General features: G+C 34.8%; 2 protein-coding genes across 2 annotated transcripts; one reads left to right on the forward strand and one right to left on the reverse strand.

Moving 5' to 3' along the window:
* The first annotated feature begins 142 nt into the window (after positions 1–142).
* Positions 143–9,540, forward strand: LOC144447342 (BBSome complex member BBS4-like). Its single transcript, XM_078137310.1, has 13 exons — positions 143–181; positions 951–1,047; positions 1,573–1,652; positions 2,454–2,629; positions 2,958–3,084; positions 3,547–3,674; positions 4,222–4,276; positions 4,980–5,048; positions 5,328–5,480; positions 6,145–6,316; positions 6,441–6,510; positions 7,196–7,340; positions 7,979–9,540. The coding sequence occupies exons 1-13, from the start codon at positions 152–154 to the stop codon at positions 8,219–8,221; spliced, it is 1,545 nt and encodes a 514-aa protein (XP_077993436.1). The 5' UTR covers positions 143–151; the 3' UTR covers positions 8,222–9,540.
* An 856-nt stretch (positions 9,541–10,396) lies between these two features.
* Positions 10,397–14,960, reverse strand: LOC144447485 (agmatinase, mitochondrial-like). The gene is made up of 7 exons (XM_078137522.1): positions 14,714–14,960; positions 14,174–14,299; positions 13,707–13,894; positions 12,928–13,122; positions 12,523–12,667; positions 11,827–11,921; positions 10,397–11,445 (listed from the first exon to the last, which is right to left on the reverse strand). The coding sequence occupies exons 1-7, from the start codon at positions 14,913–14,915 to the stop codon at positions 11,332–11,334; spliced, it is 1,065 nt and encodes a 354-aa protein (XP_077993648.1). The 5' UTR covers positions 14,916–14,960; the 3' UTR covers positions 10,397–11,331.
* Positions 14,961–14,965: the final 5 nt, after the last annotated feature.

Genomic DNA, 14,965 nt, shown 5'->3' on the forward strand with positions numbered 1-14,965 from the left:
ATTGTAAAGCACGGAAACTTTGCACTGTAGGGCACAAAAACTAAGTATTTACTGTTACAGATTGTGCATAATCCTGTTTTTGATCGATAAAGTGCATATAATCTGCTAATGATTTTTAATCTGCACTTAAAGGGTCTTAAATTCTTGCAAAATGGCAGACAGCAAAGACGGTGGCGATCAGGTAACTACAAAATATTATCAGTTTCCATTGTTACATTTATTTTACAAACACTTGAAGTAAATTATTGACTACTCTGTTATAGTTGAAACGCGTCACTGTAGTTGTGCAGTAGTGAAAGGCTTCATGAATAGACTGAATCCATTCATCCATGATTGAATATTTGAGTTTTGACAGCCATCACAAACGTAAATAAAGATGGGGGGGGGGGGGGCAACGACGACTTGCTGTAATGTTATTTCTGTAGCCATGTAGTATTTACACCAAGTATTTATTTATTTTGAAATAGTGATTTTTCTGATGGTGAGTTTATATAAATTAACTTCATCCATGGATAAATATGTCACAAAGCTTAAAAAAGGACTCTCCCAATCTTACCAGGTTTATAGCTACATACATCTGTATGGCCACTAATATGAACATGTATAGATATTTACAAGGTGTATTTATGAGAAAATAAAGGAATTATGTCTGCCATTGGCCAGAATATGGTAGTCTAGTTCTTGACAACCATGTTCCGATTTAACACTACGTTATCTTCCCACATTACAGTAATAATATGTATACTTTAGAATATGGATACTAATTGATTTTTTAGACACAAAGGACATAAAGGAAGTCTTTGATTTTAGCATAGGTACCATGAATCATCTTTGAAAGAATATACTGAGAGATTGACATCTTTTTTACACACTGTTTAGTAAATGCTGAAATTAGAATTCATTTGTGTGACACACAAAATCTGTAATCCTTATAACTTAACTTATTTTAGCATCCAGAAGAAGTCAAGAAACCACTTGATGATTCACAGTTAACACCATCCACTAAAGTACCAACTCCTTCAGCCCCTAAACCTCGTACTAAAAAAGGTAAGATAGAATTTTAAATGGCCATTATTCCTTGGGTTTGCTATAAATGTCACTTTTCTTTCCTTGTTTATAACAAATTCAAAATATTATTCCTTGTTATATTTTCTTCATTCTGAGAAAAAACAAACCACAAGTGACCTAAGGGGCCCTGTCACTTTGAGTCAAACATGAGTGGTGATAAAACCATATGTCATGAATATTCCCAGCTGTATAAAGGAAAATATTGGACAATAATATAACTTTACCCACACAAGCTAAAATTTTATGAAAATATATGGAAACGATGCTGATTTTGAACATTTTGACACATAATTGAGTACTGCAGAATCATAAAATAAGCATTAGATGAACATTACTGTCAGACAGAATAAACATTGGTTAAGACTCATCAGAAATGAGTGATCCAAAGGCTGATTTCAAGTTAATACCTACTTTTCAAAATGGTAAAATAATAAAGTATACTAAAGATATAAGATTGAATATTCAGTAAATGAATGATTTTTCTCTATTCTGTCTTGTTTTCAGCACCTGAACTACCAATTTTTGAAAGAAGGAATTGGTTGATTCATCTACATTATGTCAGGAAGGAATATGACACCTGTAAGGTATGTAGATTAAGAGAGTATTTCGTGTGGGCTCAGATTCTCCAATCTCATTTCATTTAATAAGACTGCTAAACTATGGTAATGTTTATTTTAGGCAAAGTTTTGCTGTGTTTTTCTTTACTTAGATAAGGCAAGCTGAACTAAGTTATTTGGGCATTTCTTTGCTCAACTTTTACCTGTATTTAGTGTTACTGTTACACCTAGCCTAAACATAATACTCTTGGCAGTTTGGGTCTTTGTCTTCAGTCAAGACCTGTTATCAATATGTAACAGCATTATACGGAATAGTTACTATAATAGTAAGAATATGATTGTGGCATACTTAGTTCTAACAAGCTAAAATAGACGCCAACTAAAATTATCATAGCATGTATTAAAGTCTACATAGTCTGTGCAAGCAAGTTCATTTTGGAGATTACACAACATACCTTCTTCTTGCAGCATTTCTACACCATAATAGTATGTATTATGTTACATATCAAAGTGGGTACCATTGTAATACTGACAATTTACCTGGTGATCAAGACAGTATAAACATTGGCTGTCATAGAAAATGTAAACTGGAAGTCTACACAAACAAAACACTGAATAAGTCTTCTCCTCAAGAAAACATTCCATGGTAGGGGTAATCATATAAATGTCCATGAATATATTAATGTCAACATGTCATAATAATAGCTTTAGATTGTTTCTATATTAACTAGTCCAACATGATCTTGCCCAAGTAATATTTTTCCATTGATACATTTGTCATCATTACATCATTCCGTGAAATTGAAAGATATCTCTATTTGTGTTTAGTCTTTGATAAAGGAACAGATGCTTGAAACCCAAGGAATGTGTGAGTATGCCGTCTATGTGCAGGGTTTGATATTCCGACTGGAAGGACGTATCCAGGAATCATTAGAATTATTCCAGAGTTGTAGTTTGTTAAATCCACAAAGTACAGATAATCTCAAACAAGTTGCAAGATCTCTGTAAGTATATTGGATTTCTTATAACTTGGCTTAGTACTGGATCAGAAAATTACTTTCCTATGAGATGGTCTGATATATAGAGAAACATAGTTATATTTCACAACCAAGGTAATTTTACATACCTACATTACATACATTACCTTGGTTGTGAAATATAACTTTGTTTCTCAAGATATTGTCCAACCTGATGAAACTATTCACGGATGTCTGATATATACATTTCTATATGCATGGATTTCACAACATTTAGTCCTTTGACCCAACATTTGAATCTTTGTAAATGAACAGGTGTGTTTTATTTCATTCTTCATTTCTTTTCAAATTGTAGGTTTCTGTTAGGACGTCATAAAGCTGCCATAGATGTATACAATGAGGCTGCTAAATTGAGTCATAGAGATTGGGAAATTAACCATAATATGGGTATATGTTACATGTACATCAAAGATTTTGACAAGGTATGGTATACTTGGGACAGTATAGCAGCAAACTAAATTACAGGTTAACAGTCTCACGCAGTATGAAAGATGCTTCGAGAGTTTATGGGTATGGTACATAAACAATATCATTATTGTTAGCCATCCACCCCACCCCTCACCCTTTACTGGATTACTCGTTCAGTGCCTTTGAACAATACTGTGTACTAGATTCAGGTACTTTATAAATGTTTTTGATTGATTGATTGGTAGGTAGGTTGGTTGGTTGGTTGGTTGGTTGGTTGGTTGGTTGGTTGGTTGGTTGGGTGGCTGGGTGGTTAGTTGGTTGGGTGGATGGGTGGGTTGCCACCATATATTGTACAATTTTCCACATAGTTGACAATACTACAACTAAATCGACACTATAATATTTTTCAGTTTTTTTTGACAATTTTGATAATGACATTAATGATATTTCATTCAATGTTATCTCCTAATATGCAGGCCAAAGAATGTCTAAAACATGCCATACAGTGTAATCGTCATGATTTATCATTTGTTATGCTGGGTAAGATATTCTTAATGGAAGGAGATATGGACATGGCAGTTGATGTCTACAAACGAGCTGTAGAGTAAGTACATACAACTATGACTGCAGATATTAATTCTTGTTTGCTTACATCGTTGTAAACCACTGCCTCTTTTACGGCACTGTCCCAGATGCTTGATATTTCGCAATGTTATGAAAGAAATGTAGCTCTGTTTTGCAAGAATGGTTTGCTTCTACAATTAACATCCTTTAGCATTTTTAACAATAGACAATGTATTTCTTTGTTCAGTCGAGCAAACTATGACTGACATAAGGGGCCTTGGGTCAACAAGTAGTAACAAATCCCTTAGGTCAGGAGTATTTTCCAGCTGAACATAGAATATATTTGGGAACAATGTAATTATAGTAATGAAAAACTGAGAAATTAGTCATGATTCTGAGTGTTTTAATTTATATTTCTAGCACTACAGAATCAATGATATACCATAGATATACTTTGTTATGACATATTAGGACTAGAATGTGAATTCAGTATTTTCTGTTCAAAAGTGTACTACTTAGTAAGACATGTATAATGTGGAACATGAATATCCCTAAACTCTCCTTAACTGAGAATTTTTTTGATACAGATTTAATCCTGAAAACCCAGAACTTTTGTCTACACTTGGACTTCTTTATCTACAGGTAAGTGTAGAATTGTTATTGTGACCTACAATGATGTTTGTTCCAGATTTAGATGAATAGGATTTACCTCGAGCGTGGAACTTACGTTTAGTAACACGGAAAAAAGCTAAAATGTTTACACCAGAAAGGAGTAACAAGGGTTGTCGGTGTCCAAGTGGTTAAACCACTTGCCTTTTACCACTGCTGTAGGGGTTCGAACCCATTAAGGGTTTTATTAAATTTACCACGCTGTAAGTAAGAAGAGTGTCATTCAGTTTGACTCTACCGAACAACGCAGGTTTTCCCCAGGTACTCCAGTTTCCTCCTGCACTAACACTGAACCCTCCTCCTGTTATTGGGCAATGCCTGTTGGATGGTAAATAAATAAGTAAATAAAAAAAATAAATAAAAACGGTTTTGTGTAAGAGTAGTACCTGAATTTTTATGAAATGAATAAGAAATTCATTCCAAATCACCCCATGAATGCTGGCTTGATAGTGTGGCACAAATGTCTACCCACTCAGTTGTCGCCAAAGATTTTCAAAATAATCTTTATATAATAATATAGTAATAGTTAGCCATAAGGTTGGACAATTTGATCACCACTCAATATGTGTAGGTTGTATATATTTCACACAATTGTGCAAGGCAATTTCATAGGTGAGAAACAGACTATAATGATATTTAATCTTGTGGTATCATATTATATTATCATATTTTATAGATTGGTCAAACCCAAAAGGCTTTTGAACATCTTGGTAATGCACTGACGTATGACCCCAGTAATGTAAAGGTAAGTAACATAGTGACCTTTCATGACCTTCTAATTCTTCTTCTTTTTTTTTCTTTTTTTTTTTTTTTGGGGGGGGGGGGGTCAGGTAAACAGTATTACATGCCTCTATACATTAATTAGCTTACCATTAAGTCAAATAGGAATACATTAGGGGAATTGCTTTGGAAAATGAATCTTACATTGTGATTTTAATATTTGAAATTTTGAACAATATTTTTCATGAAGCCTATACTGTTGATGAGGTAGAATGAAAGTATTTCATCTTTGTTCTCTTCATAGGCTATCTTAGCAGCAGGTTGTATGATGCAAACACATGGAGACTTTGAAGTTGCCTTAACTAAATATCGTATTGCTGCTTCAGCTGTACCTGAAAGTCCACCACTATGGAATAATATTGGCATGTGTTTTTTCGGTAAAACTAAATTTGTAGCGGTAAGTTCATACAATGTGTTTCTGTCTTTTAGTACTATCCATTTTGATACGAGCATCATCAGTTTACATTCAAATCATTATCCACAGGATGAATTGTTGATACAGAATGAGGGATGATATCATCCCAAAACTAGCATGAGCAACCAAGCTAAACACAAAATATCAGTAATCTTGAAAATAAGCATTTCAAAATCATGTCAAAAATGCCTAGATTCTGTGACCATAACAACGACTCACAATTCGATATTTTAGGCCAAAGCAAATGTTATAGATGATACCCATAAAATGAGCATTCTTGAATCATGTGAAAAGTCCTTAACAACCATGATCTTTGTCATAGCAACCCCAAACTTGCCTATCGGTTATTTTCTATTCTATGAAATGATATCAGTATAATCGTTTGTATGTCCAAAGTTATCATAAATATTTCATTACAATCAGCTTTGCTCCAATTTCAGAGTTACATATTTATGTTATCAATCTACATTTACATGTAAACTGATTTCCATTTATAAAAACTTGTCCTCAGTGTTGTCTGCTTAAATATATACATATAGTTTTTATGTTTATTGTTCAATTATTACAGGCAATGTACCAGTATGAGTTTGTGTATTACACTAAAATTTGATTTTGATAGAATGTTTATTTTTGATTACCATGGCAGGCCATCAGCTGTTTGAAACGTGCTAATTATCTAGCACCCTTTGATTGGAAGATACTGTATAATCTTGGTTTGGTACATCTAACAATGCAGCAGTATGCATCAGCCTTTCATTTCCTTAGTGCTGCTATTAATCTCAAACCTAAAATGGGACAGCTGTTTATGCTACTTGCTGGTGAGTAAATTAATGTTAACATTATTACACTGATGACGTCTAAGTGATTTGGATGAAAGATTCGTAGTTGCTTCAAAACTAGATTCCAAAAGGGTAATTAATATTTTTCTGTTGTTTTTTTTAGTGGCACTGACCCATTTAGATGACCCTGATAATGCTAAGCAGGCCTATGAACAAGCGTGTGGAATGGAGCAGTAAGTAAACTGAGTAAATTTTCAAGTCATGATCAAAGTTTAGACGTCAATTAATATCTTAATTAGTCTCAATAAGTCAATGACTCTCCTTGTGGAAATGTTTCAAAAGTCACTTATGTTATTTACATGTAAGGGCAAGTATTGACCGGTCAATGGAACCATTCTATGGTCTTCACATTGCCTCACATCACCAGACTCCCAAAGGACATAGTTGAGGAGGGGGCTAGTTACAGTGAGTGACATCCTGTGAATCTGGAAACTTTCACGAAAGATTTATTTTCACTTATTTCACTTAAATAAAATATGAAACTATATAGTGACAAAGATCCCTTCGTGGATATAAATACAGTGTACCAGTGAGTCTGGTAATTAGTATAAATTAGTCTTTGGGAACCAGTTGAAGACAGTAAAATCATATTTTCTTGTGGTGTCTTAGTCTACAGTATGTGAAGGGTCAAAATAATGTAAAAAATTAAACCATTTTTGTATGTATCACAAACTCTTTGTATTACTTGAAGTTTGTTAGTTTCTTTTAAAGTGAGTAATAAGGTGATTCATAGTATGGAAGTTGACTTTTGAAACTAAATTTTTTGGCACACAACTTCCATATTTTATTGGGGGGGGGGGGGGGGCAGGACTTTTTTAGATATAATCCTGAATGCATTCCTTCTTTTTGTCTCACCAGGAATGATCCTTTTATTCATCTAAACTATGCCATATTCTTGTATAACACTGGAGATCGTAAAACCGCATCACATCAGTTTTCATTATTTGAACAAAAATTACAACATCAGAGAAAAACTAATCCTAATGCAGAGGTGGACCAAGAGGTAAGAATTCATTATGAATTATAAAATATTGCTACCCAGAGTCAGAATACTGCGGAGAATAATACTAAATTTTCATCAGCATCGCCAGGAATGTACTACAAATGATAGTACAATGGGGTGACATGTGTTTCACTCAAGGCAAGAGAAACAAGTTAGAGTAAACATAACTGAAATCTCTATGTTGGTGTTGTGATAGAGATCGGGCCATGATAAAATGTTTTGCTTTAGCTTTAGGTCCAGCCCTAGCTTGCAAAAAAATGAAAACAATAATTAAAGCATATTGTTTATCACAGACTCCATCACAGTCTCTGTGAAAATATATAAGATGTAGCTGAGAATGTCCCTTTAACCTGTTACATGTAAATATTACTGACCTAATAATTCTCTGTTAACAGGGTGAAAACTTTTGGAAACCCTTAGAGTTGTGTTTTGTTGAGACCAGCCTTTTTTCATTTGTGTTCTTCTGTTAAAAATTGTTAACTTAAAAAGTACTACAAATTTATAAAAAAAAAAATTTCAAAAGTGCTTTAACTTTATAACTTGAATCCCTAGCTGAGGTGCAACACTAGTCAAAGATTCAAGCCATTTTTGGTATTCATTTACCAACTTTGTAACATTTGTGTCTGGATTCTTACTAGATGATAGACACAGCATCTAAACTTGGACCAGCTTTACAGGTGGGAGAAGGCTTAGTTTGGAAGGGTGCAGCAGGAGCAGAACCTAAAACACAGCAGTCAAAACCAAGTAAACCAGTACAACCACCAGTCAAAGAACCACAGAAACCAATAACAGATGTTAAACCAGAAGATTTACCAAGTCCTCCAACACATGATCCAAATGAGGGCGATAAACCAGGAAAACAAACTGTCCCAGCACTGTGAGATCCATGGAATGGCTCAAAATACCGTAATCCATGTAAAAGCCACCTACTGCAGCCAAACGTAATCACGGCAGTTTGATATCAATGAGTGCAGTGGTATCACTCTAGCAAGAGCATTTTTGACAAGATTTAAACAAATTGAAAATATTAATTGACATGTTGGTATTAATCTATCATTGACCTTGGTATGATTAAACACAGGAGAGTGGCATCATTGATAGCTTTATCACATGTATCTTGACCTGTAAAATATTAGGTTTACCAATCATGACTGGATGGTTATAGTCCATGGTAAGTCCCATACAGTGTTTTTATTCATCTAGATTTATACATGGTATATTTTTTAGATATGTCAGTGTTCACTTATCTTCATTACAGAGTGATTGTATGTTGTACATCACCAAGGCATTGCCATCACCATCATCCATATGTAACCTCCTATATGCCGCAATAGTAGTTTTAGTTTGTTTATATCTGTCTTAGCTTATTGAAACCATAGACCCTAACAAAGGATGCCACAGTTGTAATTGTATTGGTTTGATGATGTTACATAGTTTTTACTGAAAATATAGCCCTGATTACAGAATGCGCTCCTTATGAAAAACATATTCTTGGTGTACAATACAAATGATTACATTTTTCATAAAAATTGCTGTTTTAGCTTAGTTATCCATATTTGTATGTATATATATTTGTGGCAATATAATGATTTGTGTGTTTATTTACCTAATTATACAAATTTTGATTATGACACGCGTCAGTGTAGTATTATGCGTATCTGCCACTCTCATAGCCTGTTATGGCGCCCTCTATATTCACAGCAGAATCCTAACCAGTGACATCACTTCCTGTATGGTGATAGAAACATACAAATACTAGTACTTACAGCACATTTACTGTTCTCAAACATTCCAACTGTTTTGCCGTCCAGAGACTTCAGACACTTTAATCAATTGGTCTACTGTTCTGAAATATTGCAATGAAGTAGCCTCGTGTAATAACAGACAGAAATATTCTGTTACATTTTAGACCAATTTTCTGATTGATTCAAGTACCAGTGTCTACATGTTGTAGTATTTTCAGTACAACAGAAAACTAGTTTATCACTGGTAGACTTTGTAAGAGTGGAGCAACAAAGTATAATAGAAGTGGTTAGGACTGGATTATTTTAGAAATTGAATCATGACTGTGAAATGTGACTAACTGATCATATAAATTTACTAATGTTGTGTCACTGAGACTGTGCCGTACTACTTATTAGAGAACCTCATTTCTTGTAAATATTTGTGTACAAAATCTTAATAATCAGTGAATTGGTACTTCAAAGACTTGTCCTTATTATTGAGTAAAGTATGACATTTCATATAAAAGAAATATTGATGTGTCTGATGTCGTGTGTATCCACATGAGAGATGAATGTGATTCCCATGTAACCTATTGAAGTCATACATTTCCAAGTGCAGTGACTAAATCCAGTGGTCCAGCCTTGTGGATCATTGAACTGTTATGCCAGACAACTCCTTTTTGAAAGCAACTACCATTAGACTGATACAGAATGACCAACTACCATTAGACCCATGAGAGAGAGAGAGAGAGAGAGAGAGAGAGAGAGAGAGAGAGAGAGAGAGAGAGAGAGAGAGAGAGAGAGAGAGAGAGAGAGAGAGAGGGAGAGAGAGAGAGAGAGCGAGAGAGAGAGAGAGAGAGTGAGCAAGAGAGCGAGCGAGAGAGAGCAAGTGAGAGAGAGAGAGAGCAAGTGAGAGAGAGAGAGCGAGCGAGAGAGAGAGAGAGAGAGAGGGGGGGGGGAGAATTCCTATTGTCCAATAACAGTGACAAATGAAATATAAGTCACGGCAAATGAAAACAGAAACCATTACAAAAGTTTTTGATTCAGCATTAATCAAAAAATTAGGATTGCTAGATCTGGCTGCAGGACAACTGGATTAATTTCATTACTGGTCTGATAACCACAACATTGAAATGGATTAGCTCACCTCTGCATGGGTGTGTGCATATATTAGCTCAAACCGATTCTTAACAATAATCCTTTATTGTGTCAATTCCCCCAAAAATACAAAAAGTTGACAGAAGTAAACAGTAAAATGAGCTACATAGAAAAGTGAGCATTCATTTCTAAATCCAAATGAATAGTTTTATTAGATTAAGGCAATAACCTACTTACATTTGTTAGAAAATTCACCTATCTCGCTGTAGTCATCATTATAAAATTACCAGAGTTCTATGCAGTTAAACTATACCATACACTTCCCCAAGAGGATATGTTTTCGTGAGAGTAGAAAGATTATGCTGGCTTGTTAGAATGACAGTAGTATGAATGATACATCAGCTGGTACATTGAAATGATATGTATCAAACACAACAAACTAACTGCTCTTCATATTGGCTTTATTACTTAGTAATAACAGAGCCCTGTGATGTACAAGTGTGAGTGAAGTGTACACTGCAGTGTGGGTATTTGCACAGGTGTCTGCAATGATCTATGGTCTTGTACTTTCACAAGATTTGTCAAAAAGTTAATCATCATATTTAGAATGGACTAATCTAGGATATTACAAACTTTAGGAATTAAGTGAATATATTACTATTACTTGTTGGTGTAATTATTTACAAATCATTGAAACTACTTGATTCTATCACATTATAATAGCATGATACGCTATATGCTGGTTATTAAAAAAACAAAGTTTTTTTGTAGTTTGACCACTAGAGGGTGCTGCTCTGCAGCCAAGCAAATGCGAGAAAAAAGCGAATCCTTAGTCTTGACTCATTCAACATACCTTGTCCTTATCGTTTGACTGCAAAGTCAGTGGGATTCTCAGTAAATTATTAGGAACTTGTAAAAGTTCCATACATTTATTATCACTTGCTTCACATACTGTTAAACATTTGGTATCTGGTATGAAAATTTACCTTCATTTATACCCTCGAATCTGTAGTTCCCAGACACACTCCTAATGAAAAAATGCTGCAACATAGCTAACCAGAATATGGTGTATTATGTTAGTACAATCACTTCTTGTATTACATATTAAGATGTGGACTGCATCGGGAAACTTCCTCTGTCTCATGCTACTACCACATAGAAGATAAGTTTTACCAATGGCTTACAGGGTAATATTTCACTCCAGGCAATACACACAACATTTCGTACACCAGATTAGCAGCCACTATTGCTGTGGTACCAGATATATCATATTGTGGTGACACCTGAAGAAGAAAACGTTTGAAAAAAAACTGTTACAACAGGTAAAGGGTTTTAATATATAGTTTCAAACTTGTAACTTGAAGGGTATGATTCAGAATGGAATATTTTTCTTCACAGTTTGACATAAAACCATATTATTCATTATATGCGTCAATCACATGCGTAACAACACTTTCATGTTATAAATACATTGATATACAAATTTTAAAAAAAATAGTACCTGCCCTCTTCCCTATTGAAAAGTGGAACTTTCTATCTGAAAAATGGTGTCCATTGTTCATGTCCAGTTTCCTAGGCAAGTACTAGGCCCCCACCCCCTGCTGAAAATGTTACATTTATGGCACCACTCCTTTAATTTCTATATAAAACAAATATTTACATACTTCTACTACATCTCCACCAATAACATCAAGTCCTTTGCATCCTCTAATAATTTCTAAAACCTGCATTGAAGTTAGACCTCCAATTTCTGGATAACCTGAGACAAAATGAACATGAAAATTGGGTTAATGACTGAATATAAGTTTTCCAAGTCATTATTTTGACTCTGAAATGACTGTTGAAAGTGTACATTAACTTCTAGTCCTAATGTAATAGTGTATACTACATTATGAAATGTGGTCATACGATAACCATGTACATATAGACTCTACACGAGAGTAGGGTCTATGCCACGTACCATGTCAAGTGTAACTGGCAATGATCTTCTCTTTCTAGGCTTCTTTTTACCCTGATTCCAGTGCTCTCAAACTACTGTGTGAGTGCATGATGTGCATGTGTGTGTGTGTGTGTGTGTGCACATGTGCAGTTGTGTGTATGTGAACAACTATGTTAACATTACTAAAAGACAGATTGCCTTTTAGAAGAGATACAATGCTTTGATTTTCTAGATGGTGAATTGATTGTGTGTGTTGCTTGTGCCTGTGGCATGCGTGTGTATAAGTAAAATGTGCAGGTGTGTACGTACATACAGTTGTGTGTGTGTGTGTGTGTGTGTGTGTGTGTGTGTGTGTGTGTGTGTGTGTGTGTGTGTGTGTGTGTGAGTGTGTGGGTGTGTGTGTGGATGTGTTGCTACTAACCTGTACCCGGTGCTACACTAGGATCTAAAGCATCAATATCCAGACTGATATAAACTGGTCCACTTCCCATATGATGTCGTATTTCTTCCATCAATGGACTCATAGACTTGTACCAATACTGATGTGCCCATACATATCGAAATCCCTATATAACACCAATATTACATAAATTAATATTTCAGTACTTCCATAGATGTTAATTTACCAATAAATACAACAAATATCAAGATTATGAGTTAGAGATTTTGTAAATATTTTGTTGATATTGGGGAAAGGGGAGGATTTGGAGCCAACAACATACTTTTTTTCGGCCACCATGTCAACAATCTTTTTCAAAGAGCAACTAGAAATCAATATCTCTTTTGCCTATGCCCCCCATACAATATCAAATGGTGTACCCCTTACCGGAATTTTCCAGCCGTCAGATGAAGTAGATGCTTGACCACGTAGTCCTATCGTTACAACACGTTTACAATCTAACAATCCTTCTTCCACAGCTCTTTGAAATGGTGTTCCATGTGCTATCTTCATGTCCATTTGATGTTCTAAAGTGTCTGAATGTGCATCAATGTGAACCATACCTACTGGACCATACTTTTCCTAGAAATGTCAAAATATAAAACATTTTTGGAAAAAGTTAACCTTAATTTTACACATTTAATTTCAATTTTCTTCCAAAGAAAATATACTCAATGAAGAAATTTAATTTTTATGAAAAATTTCCTGTTGTAATGACATAAATAAAATTTCTGTAATTTACATGTATTTTGAATAATAAATTTTTTTTTTTAAATTGTATTATTTTATTGCTAAATTGTTTGAGTTGTGTATCTAGATTATGTGGCTAGTGTGTGTGTGTGTGTGTGTGTGTGTGTGTGTGTGTGTGTGTGTGTGTGTGTGTGATGTTGTGTAATGTTGTGTTGTGTTGTGTTGTGCTGTGCTGTGCTGTGCTTTGCTGTGCTGTGATGTGATGTGTTGTGCTGTGCTACTGACAGCCTCAGGATGTGCTGTACTGTGCTGCACTGTGTTGCATGGCATTGTGTTGTATTGTATTGTGCTGTGTTGCATTGTGTTGCATTGTGTTGTGTTGTATTGTGTTGTGTGTGTAATATTGTCTTGTCTTGTCTTGTGTCATGTCATTTTTATAGTGTTTGTTGTTCTAGTTTCTCCATCCTCTATCATACCTTAATAGCTTGCAGTATAGGATAAGATATTGTATGGTCACCACCCAGTGTTAACGGTTTACAGTTGTATGGCATTATTTTGCTTTTATAGAATTCACGGATATCATCACAAGCTCTCTTCAGACTATATAAATTGATGTGAACATCACCAATGTCAGCTACTTGTAGTGACTCAAATGGTGCAGCACCTGAATTAATGAATGAATGGGAACATTAGATATATTCAATATGCCAATGGCACTGTAGTATAACTGATATAGTGTATAAATCAAATCATATAAATTGATGTAAACATCACCAATGTCAGCTACTTGTAATCAAACTGAGTAACACATGAATGAATGAATGAATGAATGAATGAATGAATGAATGAATGAAGTACATTCTACCTTTATTGTAGCTGGTTATACCATGGGTGTATATTAAAATAACATCTCATTAGATTAGACATCCATGGTTATACATACCTGTGACAGTGTTAAATGATCCTATGATGCAAGACTCTGTCCTTATTTGACGAGGTCCTAATCTTGATCCAGACCGATTCGACGAACCTATATCCAATGGAATCCCAACAAAACATGCATCCAATCCTAGCCAAATATAGAAAAAGTCAAGAATTACTGTATATGCGATGTCATATTTAGTTTATGATGCAAAATGAGACTATATGTGGGCCATATGGTATTCATATTATACACTTTTCTAGTCTATTATTATAATTTTATTATTGAATAACTGTAAAAAGTTTTGTAAATATAATAATAGTGACAGGGGATTCAGAATTCAGAAACAGCATTACATTTGTTTGCATTGGTGAATTAATCCACCTTATAAATACTTCCCCACTGGTCCTAAAAAAAACTCGCCTCTAGAGAATTTTTTGTTGTTGTTTTCGTCTGATGGTTAACTTGTAATACATTTTAAAGTATCTTTATCAACTAAAACCTGGCTAATTACAGTTATCACAAATGAAGACCATAGTTTTGTCGAAATATCGAAATTACCTTCAGCTGTCTCTTGTATTGGCAATCTACACATGGACGGTATACCCCCAGATCTTGCCATTTCATTCCCCGTCGGGGGACGATTGAAATCTCTCAACCTTGCACAACTTTCACTGAGACAGCGCGCATGCAATGCCTTCTGACCGCCATTAGCAGCAGAATCGAGAAGGAGTTTGACAAATTTCCTGAGTGGGTACGCCATGAGCACCACAAACACACCGGAATAACACGATGGACAACACAAATGTGCAG

This window comes from Glandiceps talaboti, chromosome 16 (genome assembly GCF_964340395.1).
Source record: "Glandiceps talaboti chromosome 16, keGlaTala1.1, whole genome shotgun sequence".
Taxonomy (NCBI): Eukaryota; Metazoa; Hemichordata; class Enteropneusta; family Spengelidae; genus Glandiceps; species Glandiceps talaboti.

Coding starts and splice junctions, on each gene's coding strand:
- LOC144447342 (XM_078137310.1), top strand. CDS start 152: ATGGCAGACAGCAAAGACGGTGGCGATCAG. Junction 5,049..5,327: donor ATGACCCCAGTAATGTAAAG/GTAAGTAACATA, acceptor TTCTCTTCATAG/GCTATCTTAGCAGCAGGTTG. Junction 6,317..6,440: donor GCTGTTTATGCTACTTGCTG/GTGAGTAAATTA, acceptor TGTTTTTTTTAG/TGGCACTGACCCATTTAGAT.
- LOC144447485 (XM_078137522.1), bottom strand. CDS start 14,915: ATGGCGTACCCACTCAGGAAATTTGTCAAACTCCTTCTCGATTCTGCT. Junction 13,123..13,706: donor CTATACTGCAAGCTATTAAG/GTATGATAGAGG, acceptor TGACATTTCTAG/GAAAAGTATGGTCCAGTAGG. Junction 11,446..11,826: donor TTGGTGGAGATGTAGTAGAA/GTATGTAAATAT, acceptor TTTCTTCTTCAG/GTGTCACCACAATATGATAT.